We start from the raw sequence: 17,263 nt of genomic DNA, 5'->3' as shown, positions 1-17,263 counted from the left end.
GGAAATTTTACAAGTTTTTTTTATTTTACACATCTTACATGTGACTGCATATGGATATATAATTTTATTAAATCTAATTTTTCACTTGTATCCCCATTGTAACAATTAAAATTCTGTTTGACCACTTGGAATATAATTTAGAAATTATGACTTAGTAACATGAAAAATTGCATCAAATGGCTGACAAAGGTACTAGGCAGGAGAGTGAAAAGAGCAAGGCCAGAGGTGGATGAGTGGGTGGTGCTGTGAAACTTAGTGTTAGATCTGAAGGGAAGCTGCAGTTATAATTGTTTATGGCAAACAGAGGTTTACTTTTAAAATAATACTCTCTGCCACAAAGATACAGTCACACGAAAGGGTGGCCTAGTTAATCAGCAGAAGATGTGCCTCATTGGATTGTCAGTGAATAGACCCCCTAGCACAGTAGGGTGTATTTGCATGGTTCAGCTTACAGCAGAGATGGGTAGAGAAAAAGGGAAAGATATTTTACTGTAAGGTTAACATTGCTCTAATCTCCTCACCTTGGGTAAAGGCATTTCACCACAGAATAAGACTTCTGCCATTCTTTTTTTTCATTTATTGGAAATCTTCAGTAAGGATTTTGGTATTTCAGTTACTGGATCAATGTAAATGTGGATCTGGTTACACAGGCCAGAAAGAAGGGGAGATGATATGTACTGGCGCTGAGATGGACAGTGTCGAACACTGCTTTTCATCTAGTCTGTTTTGTTCTTGACCTGAGCATTTATCTCGTTGATATTGGATGCTCAATGTGGGAATTGAATCATTTTGCTTTGCTGAGAACTCTTTGCCTTGGTGACCATAATCTTACCTTCCCTGCCATAATTTCTACTCTCTCATGAGAATGATCTGTGATTTTGATTCCAGTGTGCAGACATCCAGTAATCAAATGTAACTGCTTTCCCCTTCAACAACATGTTTCCCAACTGCATTAACCTTATTGTATTACTTTTAACCAAGATGCAGGCATATTATGCATAGTAGATCTTAAACAAAGTATAAAATGCTGGGAATACTCAACTGGTTTCACAGAATTGTAGAAATAGAATCATAGTCAATATTTCAGGTTGACATCCTTTTATATAAATGGAAGAGTTAGGGTAGGTTTTAAAATGCAAGAGAAGAGGGAAGTGGAAGCAGAGAACAAAAAGTAGGTTTGTGATAGGTAGGAAAGGTGATAGTGTAAGGGTAAAAGTGAATGGTAATGGACAAGTAAAAGAACCAGATGAGGTTAAATAGAGTAAGTAGAATCATCATCTGAAATTATCCAACAAAATGTTGGGAATGTTGCAACTCTGAAATAAAAATACAGAAGATGGTGTTTATCTGAAATCAATGAACTGTGTTGACTCGAGAATTTGTGTTCCCTGCCATTAACTTTTTCCCTGTTTGAAGAGTAGCTTCTGTCTGGAGAAGTCGAAAGACAGGCTTTATATCGATGGAAGTCATGTGGGTGGGGACAATCCTTGCAGAATACATCCACTGAGTTACAGATGAACAAGCCAAAATTGATTTTTTTGTGGACTGATGGGCACAATTATCTGTGTTTTTAATGGTATTTCTGTTGCAAAAGCAGTAGTATTCAGCAGCAAACACAAGGCAGGTTAGGCAGCATCTGTGGAAAGAGAAACAGAATAGGTCAGGACTTCCATTTGTGATATTAGTTTAATTTTTTTCCTATTAGCACAGCCTGACTTGCTGCACGTGTCCAATAGTCCTGCAATTGCAATTCTTGCATTTTTGCTGCCCTCCTGCTGCCAATCTCCTGCTGGCCTTGTTTCATTTCTTTTATGAACAAAAGACCGTGTTCTTTCATCCTAATTGTCCCCACTACCCATTGACCAGATGACCTCATTTACATTCCCAGGGAAATCCTGGTCTCATCCTATCAAAGGTATTCCCTTTGTCCTATTCATCCCTATTCCACCCTCTTACAGCTTGATACTAACTTATTTTCTTTCTCTTCCAATTCTGAGGAGGATCTTCAACTGAAACATTAACTTTGTTTCTCTTTCCACAGATGCTGCATGACCTGCTGATATTTTCCAGCATTTTCTGTTAGTATTTTGAATTTCTAGCATCTGCAGTTTCTTTTGATTTTGAATATTCAGCAGGATCTGTGTATTGAATAAAGACAGCTCCTGAGGAGAATGAGGCAAGATAAACTGTGATGAAAATTGATTTTAACTGGTGCAGAAGCTTCAGTGCAGCATCCACAATGTGCTTCTTTTTACTGGGGGTAGGGCTGGTGAGCTTGAGATAATTACTCAAAACAAAATAGGATCTCAGTTAGATCAAAGGATATATTTGCCAATAAAAAACCTATTAAACCCTAGAGCCTCCACTCTAGAATAGCTCAGTTGCGGGCATGTCAGCTGGCAGATCATGTCACTCTCAGCGGACAACTGGCCCCCATTAACCCATTTTATATTGCCAGTTATCTTTATTAATTATATCCCTCTGTGCCCTGCTCATTCACATAATTGTCCAAATGCCTCTTAAATGTTGTTACTGTTCCTGCCTCCACCACCTCCTCTGTCAGTTCATTCCAGATACCAACTATTCTTATGTGAAAAGTGTACCCCTCAGATCCCCGATGCAGTTTACATTCATTTAAATGCAGACAGGCCTGTATTCTAGCTCCTCCAGTCTGCTTTGGCTCTGCATCCCTTAATACCACCATGGAACAAAGTCATTCTCAGTTTTGACATTTTTCAATTGGCTGAGCTTCAACAGATTTCTGAGAGCAGAGTTCCAAGTTTGCATCACGCTTTGTGTGAGAAATACTTCCTGATTTTGTGGTGTGTTCCTCCCTGTTCTGGGATTCTCTCATCATCAAACATCTCAGTTAAGTCATGGGACCATACAACTGGTCTCTCCATTTTATCCTCATTATTTAACTCTTTATGGCCATTATAGCTTTCTTTGTCTTTAAATATTAATGACTAGGTAGCCGGTTTGTTGAAATGTATTTGACCTATACAAATCTCTGTTACTGAAGTGTGTGTGTATATATAAAACTTTTGATGAATCAGGGTGAGTTAAGTTTCTGCATTCTTGTATAGATATGCAAGGTAAAGTTTCAATAAGATTTGTACCTGTTTGGATATTTCTGAGAGAGAGTAGACTGCTGGGGGAATTTTAGAGAGATTCTGTAATAGAGATCAGAGAAACACTTGAAAGAACATACTGGTGCCCTAGATTCTAGTGTTCATTATCAAAGTAGCTTCAATGTGGATCTTTAAACAGAAACCTAACTATTGTTTTCATTTCATCAAAATAAAAAATCATATTAAATATCTTCCCTTTCATATGCCAGTGAAGTTATGGATGAAATAGAGTGGAGGAATTGAAAATGTCCCTGCTGGTAGCCCAGGTCATTACTCCCAACCAGCTGTGCCCTTACTTCTCCCAGACATGGTCCAAATGTTGAAAAACAATTAGAATGATGTAGCTGTTTCCAGTTTAATATCTTTCTCTCCTAGCTGCTAATCAAGTCATATGCATCAATAATGCTAATGAACACAAAAATATGAATAATGAATATTGGAACCTTTTGTACCTCTCCAAAATAGTAAATAACTTCATGGAAATCAGCACAAACAGGTGGGTATTGATCAAACCAGGGTTCTAAATTTGAGTCAATTGGGAGAATTTAACATTTCAGGCTTTCCAGTTTTGACATTTACACTTGTAATTGGATAAAATGATCGACCTTTTAAAAACCTTATTAAATGAAATCATGCTCTTTTCTCTAGCTATTTGTTGCATTTCTTGGTGTCCCATATGTACAGTAAGCTTAGTACAGTCCCACAGCACTGTCAACTTCAATTAAATTAATACGCCCAAATATCTTACTTTAAGGATTTTTTTAAAAAAACAATTCACTTTAGAGTACTTTCAGCACTGAGGAGCATAATCTTCAAATCTGTTAGAATTCCTTTAAGAGCCAGCTCTTTTCATTGTCATCTTGATGGGAAAGGTTCACATGTTAGACTGTGAAATGGAGTCTGCCCCACCACTTAAGAACACTAGAATGGGATCTTAATTTTGTATTTTGTACATGAATACATCTGCATTGTTGATGTACCTCTTGTACGAGTAACGTCAATCATCATAGCTTTCCTTCATGGGAAGGCTAAGTGAGTTTGTTGCTCCAGATTCCAGTATCTGCAACCTCTTGTGTCTCTAAATGAATTTGTTGACTAGTTTTATTTCAGATGTTATCAAGGCAATGATTGTGAGACCATTTTATAGTTTCTTTCAACAATGTCTTTCAAATTTTGCAGGATTCCATTGAAATTTCAGAGAGTGTGTTCAGTGTTGCCAATTGTCTTGCTTTACAGATTGCACTCAATATATCAGAAAGCTGAAACAATCGTTATTTCATTTCTACTTTCAGCCTATCCCTAAGATTAGTTTAGTACGTCATTATACATATTTTGTGCTCCTGTAGAATAACAGAAAGTAAATTCTTTAAAATTAATGTTTATTCTATAGGAGCAATTGCTATATCTTGCTCCTATTTTAAAAAAAAAGATCCTCTTAATAGAATTTAGTAAGGTCTGGTTGTTTGTTTCTGTTGATACACTCTTCCACAATTTTAAATTCAATAATTCCATCAAGCTAGTTTTCATGATGGCATGAGGATATCTTCTAAAAAAAAGTAAACATGTAACAGGAAGAAATCTAGTTAAGGAGTTTTGGGTGGATCGCTGCCTTTTTTAAAATCAGCACAGAACAACAAAAAATTATTTGCTAGGTTTTCAAAGAGGTAGCAATGGAGATAGCATATTGGTTCCATTGATTCCGGAGTGGTTCCCACCAAATGAAGGTAACAAATGTAACTGTACTGTTTAAACAAGGAGGGATAGAAACAGAAAATTACACTTAGCCTGACATCAGTAGTAGGTCAAAGGCTAGAATCAGTTATTAAGTAAGTGACATCAGGGGCCTTGAAGTGATCTCTTTGGAATGCACAATCTTCTTTTCTAGGGCTTGACAGGGTGGATGCAGATAAGGTGTTTTCTCTGACTGAGTATCTAGACCCACACAAAATAAGAGGTCAATCACTCAGAAATGAGGAGAAATTGTGTCACGTAGAGGGTGGTGAATTATGGGAATTCTGTACCCAAGAGGCTGTGGAAGCTTAGTCATTGAGTATATTTGACAGAAGTTGATAACTTTATGGATATTGAGGGAACCTGGAGTTAGTAGAGGAAAGCGATGATCTATCAATGATCTTACTGAATGACATAGCAGATATGAGGGCCAAGTGGCCTACTCCTGCTTCTATTTCTCATGTTCAACATTTGCTATCAAGTGTAAAGAGACAGTGCCTTTCACAACCTCAGACTATCAGAGGTTTTCTTCATATAATGTGCAACATACTAATTTTCTGCAAAGAAAATTTGGTTTAATAAAGCATTGGCATCTTAATGTTCAGCAGTAGTATCTGCAAAGGTTTATGTGTTTTCATTCATTTTATAAGCATCATAGTGTGCACTGCAAAGGGAAAGTAAATGATTTTGATTTATCGTCTGAATTATTTCTGAAGTGTAGAATTCCATTAAAAATAATAGTCAAGCGGTTATGAATTAGTTTCCGGGGTTCAAATCATCTGTTATTAATTTGTAAAATCTGGATGTTGTTGGCAAGCCCAGCATTGAATACCCATCAGAATTTGCTACACTTGAGAAGGTATTCAGAAGCCATGCCTGTCCTCTTATTGGAAGATATTCCCACAATGCTGGTATATTTGCTATAACCCGGTAGCTTACTTGACCATTTCAAAGAGCAATTAAGAAACAACACTATTGCTGTGAATGTGGTCACAATTTGTGGTCACCATTACTAATTATGGTCATTTATTCTAAGTTTCTGGTAACTGAAAAATTCCACAGCTGCCCTGATGGGATCTGTCCAGATCACTTGGTCCATGCTTCTGGACTTCAGGTCTGGTAACATTACTATCATGCTACCATTCTACTATTTATGGAGCAGTGAGCCACTTTGGCCTACTGTCATGTCTTAATATATTGAGAATCACTCTTTACACAAGCTGTAGTTGCACTTCAGAGGCTGTTGGTAGCACTGGTTCTGTTTGAGATGTATCCAAGGGTAACTGGCAGATTGTATAACAATGGCATAAAGAGTAGTGTTGTTTGACCTAGCTATGCCAGCTAAAAAGTCCCAGACTAAATTTAAGTGAGGGAGACTGAAGAGCAGAAAATGGGTAAAATGGAGATATGTCTAAAAATAGAACGTCTGGTAAATGTGAAGGATTTGTTTGAAGGTTTTGAATTTAACAGCTGGTGAAAGGGTGATCAATTATGTAATGATTATCTTAGCAAAATTAGGGGTTTCTTTCCTCATGTTGGCAAAACAAGAGCATCATTTCTACCATGTGAAATTCTGAACAGCTGATTCCATCTGTCAAACATGCACAATGTACAGTGAAAATTTACAAAGGACTTACTGATTGTTGAAGGAGCCTAAACTATTTTCTTAAACTGGAAGTGCTTTCCAGTTGGGATGCTTTTCCAATCAAAAACCTACTTATTATCACAATAGAACAAATCAAATGAAACACGAAAGCCAAGTTCATTTGATATTGGAACTAATCATAAAGTCAACTGACTAGTAAGAATAATCTTGATCAGCTAGCCAGTGTCTAAGGTTTAGCTTGGAACCATAGTTGGGATGAGCATGATCAAAATTAAGATGGGTTTTAAAGAAGAGGGGTTTTATAGTGGAGGTGGTAAAGGGAAGAATTGCTTTATATACAGTTGCAGAAAAATTGTTAAACATTACTATTCAGGAGAAATCTCTTTTTCTGACAGCTTGCTGGAGATCTTTAGATGTAAAGTTTCAAAGCCAGGATCCTTTGATGTATGCAGCAGATCACACAGCAAATGGCTGTCATTTTGTTAACATCAATCAGCATCTTTCCTGGTTACAGGTGTTTATATTGGAACAGTGTGTATTGTTAAAAAAAAGTGAACACTGCCCAGATTCCCAGAGACCTTATTTGGCTTTTGTATTACTTTGGAGAATTTCAAGCAGCATCAACTTTTTTTGATTAACTTCAACCTACTTTATCAATTTTAAATATCTGTTTCCAATTTTGAGTGTTGCTGTCATTGAAGTGACTTGGTTTGAAGGGAACCCAGATTATCATGCTCATTTGAAATGAAGGATCTGCAAAATCCTTGATGGTTAATGGCCAACTCCATACCTATTACTATTAGGTTCTTTCAGACAACTCTGAATAATACATCCCTATTAACCTTGGTGGAATCACCACCCAGTTGTTTTATAGTTGCATTGATGTTGGAATTTTCTAACTTTTTAAAGAGGAGGTTTTAGTTGCTTCCTTTGATTTATTTTAGGAATAGACGAATAAGTTACATCACACACTGAATTGGAACAACATGTCAATCTAATTGAGTATAATCTGTTCATATTTCCTAAATAAAAAATATGAATGAAGTTTGAAAATAATTTAAGAACTGAAGCAATCTGGACTTTGGGAGTTTTTTTCAGATTTATTTCTGTTAACATTTACAATAAATCAAGTAGCAGTATCATACAGTAGGAAAACTAGCCACTTGGTCCATCATGTCCATGCTGACCAGTGGAAACCTAACCGTGTTAATCACATCTTCCAGCACTTGGCCTGTAGCCTTCTATGACTAGGCAATTTAAGTGCTCATCTTAAATGCTGTCAGCAATTCTGCTTCCACCATTCTCACCTGCAGTGTATTTCAGGTATTCACCACTCACTGGATGAGAAAGGTCCCCCTCAGATCCCCTCTAAATTTTTTACCCCTTACCCTAAATTTATGTTTTCTAGTTTTATTCACCTTTGATAGGGGGAAACATTTTCTGCAGTCTTCCCTATGTATACCCCTCATAATTTTAAATACCTCAATCATGTCCCCTCTTAGCTTCTTTGCTCCAGGAAAAACAGACCTAACCTTTCCAATCTCCTCTCATAACTGCAACACTTCATCCCAGACAAATTCCTAGTAAATCTCCTCTCCACCCTCTCCTCTGAAGTATCTGTGTATATTCATTTTTGGGATCTGGGTGTTGCCAGCAAGGCCAGCATTTATTGTTCATCCCTAACTGCCCTTGAGAAGATGGTGATTTCTTCTTGAACCATCCTTCTACTGAAGGTGCTTCCACAGTGCTGCTGGGGAAGGAATTCCAGAATTTAAACCCTGTGATAATGAAGGACAGGCAATATATTGTCATCAGGATTGTGTGTGACTTGGAGGGGAACCTGCTGGTGGTCATGTTCTCATGTTCCTGTTGCCATTCCTCTTCTTGGTGTTAGAGGTTGTGGGTTTGGGAGATGCTGTTGGAGTAGCCTGGGCAAGTAACCATAGTGCATTTTGTAGATGGTTCACACTATGTACCAATGGTGATGGAAATGGACATGTTGGGCAGTTGATGAGGAACTTGTTAAGTGGACTGCTTAGTTCTGAATCATGTTGAACTTCTTAAGAAGTTGCGAATGGAAATGAACATTGTACAGTCATCAGTGAACATCCTGATATCTGATCTTATGATGGAAGGAAGATCATTGATAAGGCAGTTGAAGATGGTTGGGTCCAGGACATTGCCCTGCAATGATGTCCTGGGTGGGGCTAGGATGATTGACCTCCAGCAACCACAGCCATCTTCCTTTATGCAAGGTATGACTCCAGCCATTGGGGTGTTTCTCCTTTGCCTATTAACTTCAGTGTTACCTGGGTTCCTTTATGTCAAGGGCAGTCACTGTTACATCATCTCAAAAATTAAGCTGTGATGAGGCCAAGTGGACTCAGCCATAACTAAATTGAACTGGTAGGTACTGGAGAGTAGGTGTGACTTCAGAGCACTGCTGAGAATGCTTCTGTTGCTTTGTTGATGAACTGCTATGGTTTGGACACTCTGAATTGGGTTGCATAATGATTTTTTGTACTTTGAATGAAAGTTACATCTCTACGTTTAATCCAAACATTCGGTTACTGAATACTGCATCTAAGTGCAATTTCTGAAGAATGTACTTTTAAAGCACAATGGAAAATAGCATAACTGAATATCTACTCATTTGCTTCCCCTAATACCTCTCCGGATCCACATGTGGTTCAAAGATCATTCTCTGAAATGTGGGAGGTATTTCTTTCCTTGTTTACCTCTGGTATTGCCTGGGCTATCATTTTGATTGATTACCCTGTGTATTTTTATAATTACTTCTGTAACTTAAGTTAACAAGTGCTTATTTATGCATTTTGTTTCCATTAATAAACAGAAATATTTAAGTTATTTAAACTGCTGAAGATGTGACTCACTCTCATGCCTCCTCACTGACTCTGTCCACTTGACTACAGAGCTATTCTGGCAATGATAGAGGCCTCTTGTTGGTCACACCAACAGACTTGGCTGAAATATGGTAAAATTAACACTATATTTTTATTAATATTGCACTCCCAAAACAGTAATTTTATCAAGCTGGAAGAACAGCCAATCACAAAGAAATCACACAGCACACCTGGGAGCAATTTCAAGAAATGCTTATTTACTTAACTTTTTAAAATATTATACAGAATGCTAAATAAAAATTAAAAGGACGTGATTATGTTAAAAGATAAAATATAATAAGCTTTCTTAAAATATAACACTATTATAATTAACAATTATTTCATCTCAGATTTTGAAATATTCATTGAGGAAACTAATATACACTTAATAAAGTTAATCTCTTAGACATTTGTGAACCAGTGCTTAAGACTTAGTATATCATTGTAAACTCACTTGATCCTCATGAAAGTAAGTTCAAGATTTTTAGTGCATTTTAAAGTCACAACTATTCTAGTGATTTCCTTTGACTGTAATGGAAAAAGTGAAAAATAGCCTGTGCTGAATCAGTGACACCAACTTCAGGGTTTCTAGATTAAATTACATTTCCTTTGGATTAACTGTGATGTGCAGTTTCAGCAGATGACCTGTGCCATCCTGAAGTAAATACCTGCAGAATAGTAAATTTACAATAAATAATGGTCTATATCGTGAATTATTTACAAAAAAAAATAAAGTTGCTCTTCATTCGTTGACACATAAATATAATGTGGCTACTTAAGAATAAGGGTTACCAAGTGGGTTGAAAGAGTTTTGTATCAATTCAGAATCTAATTGGAAACTAATCATATTACTCAAGTAACTATAAGATGAGCTATGAATAAATCACATTTGTTAATTATTGAATCTATGATCCTTGTAATATGCGCATTGTTTTTTTTTTCTGGACAGCATTACTTTGATACCTAACATGCATTTGGAAGGCAATTTGTTATGCTGTGGCACCAGAACCAGTTTACTCATAAAGCTAATGAAGATACTTCCTGTATTTCAGGGTGACTACGATCCCAGCAAAACAAAGGTGCTTCACCTGAGTATGAACCCCATGAGTTTGGCAAAGGAGCATCGTATAGCAGAGCTAAAGAGTCTGAAGGAAGAATGTGAGCAACTCAGAGAAAGAGTGCGGATCCTGGAGGGAGGCGCAGCCCCTGAACAGATGGGGTCAGTCAGCAATCTGCTGCCTTCTCAGGAAATTGCAGGTATCTTTTGATATCAGAAAAGCCATCAAGCCATATGCTGCTGAGGACCTTAGCTGTGCCTTTCATACACCATGCTTAATTTTTCCAATGTTGTCTTGACCAGTTTTCCACTTGACAAGTTTTCAATTTGACATAATCCAGAGCATAATATTCTAATTCACACCAATTTCTGCGCACTCCTGCACTCATTGACCTAAATGGTCTCCTTGGACAAGTAATGATGTGATTTTCATGTTCCTATCTTGCATTCCAATTCCTCCATGGCCTTACTTTACCCCTTTCTATTTCTAAAACCTTCCCAGCCCCACAACCCTGAGACTTCTGTGTTTCTCTATTTTTGTCACCATATATATTCTGGATTTTTGATGCGCCCAACATCAGTGACCATCTTCAGCTACCTAGGTCCTTAACTTTCCACACAGTGATTTCCCAACCTTATTTGTTGCATTAGAGTCAAGTGTTTCCCTCTTCAGAAGAGGAACCACTTTACTCTCACAGAACTACTGGATGATGAGAAATGGCATTGTAAGAGACCTGAGAATGATTGGTGTACTCAATCATCTGGGCAAAGCTCTATAATCCAGGAAACAACGAATAACGAAAAATGTGAGAAAATGTGAAGTAAATTTAAAAAAAATATTGTGGACCAGATCCCCAAATTTTCCCCAAACTTGGTCACATTCAGCTGCAATATAATGATACTTCTTATCCCATTCATTGCAGGATCTGAGTAGGTCAAGTTCATAGAGATGGCTTGATACCTGAGAGTGCGACCTGCAAATTTGTGCTATTGATTTGGTCATGGAGGTACTGGTGTATGTTATCAGCACTGACTGTTTGCAAAGAAGAGTCAATGCATATTTTCTTAAATAAGCAATTAGTTGTTCATTGCTGAAGGTTTATACTGATTAAAAGGAAAATCCAACTCTGAAATGAACTTGCATTTTCTGATTGTTTTTAATAAGCTGCATTGAAAAGCATTTAATCAGGACTACAACAGCGTGTTTGGAATCGACACAATGCAGATTAAAGCAGTCATTGTATTGTAAGTATAATAAACAGCTTAAAGTGACAAACAAAAGCAAAACTGGTGAAAGCTTTACAGAAACAGCACATGGAAACTGTTAAGGATTTAGAAAATTGTCAAGACGTAAGCTTATGTATTTTGTTTTGTTAATTATTTAGCTCTTGTCATAATTATTTCTATCCAGGTACTGCTGAATATCAGTATTTTCAGAGTTAGTTAGTTAATGAACATGTCTGTGATTTGTAGATCTATATATGGCTGAAAAGTTTTAACATTTGGAAATGCTCAGGTACCTCTAATTTCCTAAGCTTCATTTTCTTTTGGTTTATACCACATGACTTTAATGATCTTTTTTATTTATCTTGACATGAAAGATAGCAAATGAATGAAGTTATTTTTAAACACAGGGACCAGGCTAGGTTCAGCCACTTGATGTCATTGTTCTAGAACATAAATCATCTTTCCATTGCAGCTTTGACATTGCTCTGTAAATGCAGTATTCTCCGTTTGGTAGTCAAAGCCTTACATTCAAAACAGCCTGACTTGCCCAAGAGCATTGGTACTGAGGCTAGCTAACTGCTCATTTTCTTTATTAAGATCCGATCATGATCAGTTGGACAATGCTTTATTGCCTGTGACTGGTGAGTTTATACTGCGTTACTGATCTGACATCAGAACCAATAACTTAAGTTTACATGGCAGGATAGATGGTATTGATATGGATTTCTCATCAGTCATGCTTGGAGAGTGCATATTTTATATCTTTCCTCCATTTACTGCACTTTACCACAAAAACAATTCAGCTTTCATTGCAGAATCGTCTCACTTTTGGTCATGGGATCTGTTTCCTGTCGTGCACAGGCTCTGTTTGCTCCTTGTTATCTCTCATTCCCATCTTTAGTCATGCCTGGCCTTGCTCATTGATTGACATGATTCATTAATACTTGTCTGAAACAGAAAACTGCTTGGAATACATAGCAGATGTGAACATTTTTTTTTATTTCACTGTCTCTTCTATTGCACACATCTATATGTAATTTGAGGGAAGATTTGTGCGTTGGTTGTGATGCAGAAGCTCGGCTGATCTCAGACTTCGGAATATGTGACAGAAGTTCTCCTTGGATTTACAAATTGGGCATAAAAAGAAAATTTTAACTGCTTCTTAGAATACAAGTTACTTGTATGATAAATTCTTTGTAAATCTGTGGCTCAGAAGCTATCTTTCATTTGAACAGTTCCTCTTACAGATATCACATTAATATTCAATCTTAATGATTTTAAATTGTATTTAATTTATGTCATTATAAATATGGGCATCTATTTTAATCATCGAACAATGTATATTTAAATAGAACTGCCTATGGTAGTTGCTATTTGTGAGATTTGTATCAGTTGAGATGGTAGATGAAATTGTCGGCATACAGACGAAAGCTCAAGAAAGGATTTGGAAAGGAAGACTTGCATTTATTTGCACTTTATCATGTCTTCCATGAACTCCATGAAACAATTTGCAATGAGTTATTTTGAGGTGCAGTGATCTATGAGAGGAAACATGGCAGTCATTGTGCACACAACAAAAGCCATTTTAACAATACTGTTTTAACAGTTGAGGAGCAATGTTGACCTAGATTGTGAGACACCTCGCCATCCTTTTCAGTAGTGCATGGAATCTTTAATGTTCCTCCAATGTACCTCAAAGGTCTATCATTTTAGCACGTCTAATCATTATGGGATATGGAGCTCAAGAAGCAAAAATAATACTAACTAAGCCAAAATAACAACTTAAGGATTTTGGCATCATTGAAGGTTGGTCAGCCTATTATGTGTGACAGGCTCTCTGTTAGAGCAATCCAAAACTAATCTTGAATCTCTATTTTCAATAGCTATATGTTTCCTTTTCCTTGAATAGATATACACTTAATTTTAAACATAAAATGATGTTATCAAAATAAATATTTTTTGTGTAGTTTAGCAGTTTGGTTGGTCTACCTGTAATGCATACATCTGCCCAGTCTCTCCTTTCTCTAACTTCACACTGTTACATTGTAAACTATATTAAACAGGAAATCACATATAAATAACTAAATTATTTGAAGGAGACACATTCTGTTCTTAGAATATATTATCTAAAATGGGAATATCCTTCTTTTCTACTCAAATATTACATCTGAAATTGATGTGGCAACATTTTGTAAAACAGATCTGCTGTACCAAGGGAGTAATTTCAGTTCAGCTCTGCATTGAGAAACCAATGGGATTAGGGGAATGCTAGTTTTCCATCTCACCGTTCTACTCTCTGTTAAATGTGAAAGGGAATAGCGTTATTACAAAGTAGTTTCAGAAAATGAACAAGGGCCTACATGAAACCATTGATCAAACACAAGAGGCTTATTGTAACCAATAATGTTCACAGAATGTGGCCCAGGCATGTTTATTGACGATTTTATGTTGCTCTGTGATGGAGCCTTTTGTTTTGCAGCTGTTATTTACTTTGAGTGTCTTGCTAAGCTGCTGCATAATAAACTAATCTGAACCAGAATCATGTATATACCAAACTAAGAAGGGATGTAGGCTCCATTCTGTAAAGGCTTATCTTCTCACAAACCTTTAAACCCAAAGGTCTTGCAAACTGAATCCCTATTTCTTTTCTAGTTTTTGGCCCACCCTAAACTTCATACCCTCAGCGCTGGCTGGTATCTCAGGCCAAGTGAGACAGTTATTATGGACATCATATCTGGCTATATGCTGAGCTTCCAACCCTGCCATTTACCAATACATCAACTGTGCACTTACTCCATAACCTTGCTTAAGCCTACCCCTACCTTTGCTGTAGTTATGCTCAAGCATGTCTTCATCAAATTGCAACAGGGGAGAGAAGAGGCATGTAAAAAGGGCAATGTTACGGTGGTCATGGGGGATTTTGATATGCAGGTAGATTGGGAAAATCACTTTGGTACTGGATTCCAAGAGAAAGAATTTGTAGAATGCCTATGAGATGGCTTTTCAAAACAGCTTGTGGTCGAGCCCACTGGGGAAAAGGCAATTCTGGATTTGGTGTTGTGCAGTGAACCAGATTTGATTAGGGAGCTTAAGGTAAAGAAACCCTTCGGAGGCAGTGATCATAATATGATGGAATTCACCCTGCAGTTTGAGAGGGAGAAGCTAAAATCAGATGTAACGATACTACAGTTGAATAAAGGTAACTACAGCGGCATGAGAGAGAATCTGGCCAAGTTGATTGGAAGGGGACCGTAGCAGGGATGACGGTAGAGCAGTAATGGCAGGAGTTTCTGGGAGTAATTCGGAAGGCGCAGGATCAGTTCATCCTGAAGAAGAAGAAGCATTCTAAAGGGAGGATGAGGCAACTGTGGCTGACAAGGGAAGTCAAAGACAGCATAAAAGCAAAAGGGAAGGCATACAATATTGCAAAAATCAGTGGGAAGCTAGAGGATTGGGAAGCTTTTAAAAACCAACAGAAGGCAAACTAAAAAAGTAATAAAGGGAGAAAAGATGAAATATGAAGGTAAGCTAGTCAATAATATAAAAGAGGATACCAAAAATTTTTTCAGGTATATAAAGAGTAAGAGAGGCAAGAGTGGACATCAGACCACTGGCAAATGACGCTGGAGAGGTAGTAATGGGGAGCAAAGAAATGGCAGATGAACTGAATAAGTATTTTGCGTCGGTCTTCACAGTGGAAGACACCAGCAATGTGCCAGAAATTTGAGGGAGTCATGGGGCAGAAGTGAGTGTAGTCACTATTACTAAGGAGAAGGTGCTTGGGAAACTGAAAGGTCTAAAAGTAGATAAGTCACCCGGACCGAATGGACTACACCCAGGGTTCTGAAAGAGGTAGCTGAAGAAATTATGGAGGCATTAGTAGTGATCTTTAAAGAATCACTAGAGTCAGGAATGGTTCTGAAGGACTGGAAAATCACAAATGTCACTCCATTCTTTAAGAAGGGAGGGAGGCAAAAGACAGGAAATTATAGGCCAGTTAGACTGACTTCAGTGGTTGGTAGTCTTATTAAGGATGAGGTTTTGGGGTACTTGGAAGCACATGATAAAAATTGGCCAAGGTCAGCATGGTTTCCTTCAGGGGAAATCTTGCCTGACAAATCTGTTGGAATTCTTTGAGGAAGTAACAGGCGGGATAGACAAAGGAGAGTCAATGGATGTTGTTTACTTGGATCTTCAGTAGGCCTTTGATGAGGTGCTGCACATGAGGCTGCTAAACAAGATAGGAGCCCATGGTATTACAGGAAAGGTATTGGCATGGATAGAAGATTGACTGACTGGCAGAAGGGAAAGAGTGGGAATAAAGGGGGCCTTTTCTGTTTGGCTGCCAGTGACTGGTGGTGTTCTGCATGGGTCAGTGTTGGGTCCGCTACTTTTCACATTATCTGTTAATGATCTGGATGACGGAATTAATGGCTTTGTGGCCAGGTTTGAGGATGATGCAAAGTTAGTTGGAGGGGCAGGTAGTGTTGAGGAAGCAGAGAGTCTGCAGAAAGACTTGGACAGGTTGGGAGAATAGGCAAAGAAATGGCAGATGGAATACAGCGTAGGGAAGAGTATAGTCATGCACTCTGGTAGAAGGAATAAAGGCATAGACTATTTTGTAAACGAAGAGTGAATTCAGAAATCGGAGGTGCAAAAGGAATTGGGAGTCCGAGTGCAGGATTCCCTGAAGGTTAACTTTCAGGTTGAGTCGATAATAAGGAAGGCAAATGCAATGTTAGCATTCATTTTGAGAGGACAGGAATATAAAAGCAAGGATGTAATACTGAAGCTTTATAAGGCATTGCTCAGACCGCATATTGTGAGCAGTTTTGGGCCCCATATCTAAGGAAGGATGTGCTGGCATTGGAGAGGGTCCAGAGGAGGTTTATGAGAATGATCCTGGGAATGAAAGGGTTAACATATGAGGAGCATTTGATGGCTCTGGACCTGTACTTGAGTTTTGGATGATGGAGGGTCTCATTGAAACCTACTGAATATTGACAGGCCTGGATAGAGTGGACATGGAGAGGATGTTTCCAGTAGTGGGAGAGTCTAGGACCAGAGGACACAGCCTCAGAATAGAAGGGCATCCCTTTAGAACATCAGATGAGGAGGAATTTCTTGAGTCAGAGGGTGGTGAATCTGTGGAATTCATTGTCAAAGATGGCTGTGGAGGCCAAGTCATTGGATATATTTAAAGCAGAGGTTGATAGGTTCTTGATTAATAAGGGTGTCAAAGATTACAGGGAGAAGGCAGGAGAATGGGGTTGAGAGGGAAAAAAAATCAGCCAGGACTGAATGGTGGAGCAGACTTGAAGGGCTAAATGGCCTAATTCTGCTCCTATGTCTTATCTCCAGTGCCACCGTACTATCCATGTGTCCTGGAAATCTTTCAAAACTTTGTGATATGTGTTCTGCATGGATTCCTGTCATCCATTTACAGAGTGTGCACAAGGTGTGTCCTCATTATTCAAGGGCTCCTTGCAGAATGGCTATCTGCAACATTTTATAAGCATTGCTGTCATTCAGAGACAGGTTAGTCACATGATACAATCCTAACTAGAAACAACTATTGTTTAAAACCATGATTACACGTACTACATAC

At 37.9% G+C, this 17,263-nt stretch overlaps 1 protein-coding gene across 4 annotated transcripts in view; it reads left to right on the top strand.

Annotated features, from left to right (window-relative positions):
• Positions 1-17,263, top strand: part of mad1l1 (mitotic arrest deficient 1 like 1) — an 826,601-nt gene that overhangs the window by 435,257 nt on the left and 374,081 nt on the right. For all 4 annotated transcript variants that reach the window (XM_052022015.1, XM_052022017.1, XM_052022016.1 and 1 more), the window contains one exon: positions 10,424-10,628. In XM_052022015.1, coding sequence (XP_051877975.1) covers positions 10,424-10,628 — 205 coding nt within the window. The remainder of the gene's footprint in view (positions 1-10,423; positions 10,629-17,263) is intronic.

Source organism: Pristis pectinata, chromosome 8 (genome assembly GCF_009764475.1).
Source record: "Pristis pectinata isolate sPriPec2 chromosome 8, sPriPec2.1.pri, whole genome shotgun sequence".
NCBI lineage: Eukaryota > Metazoa > Chordata > Chondrichthyes > Rhinopristiformes > Pristidae > Pristis > Pristis pectinata.
This window is presented reverse-complemented; position numbering and strand designations above follow the sequence as displayed.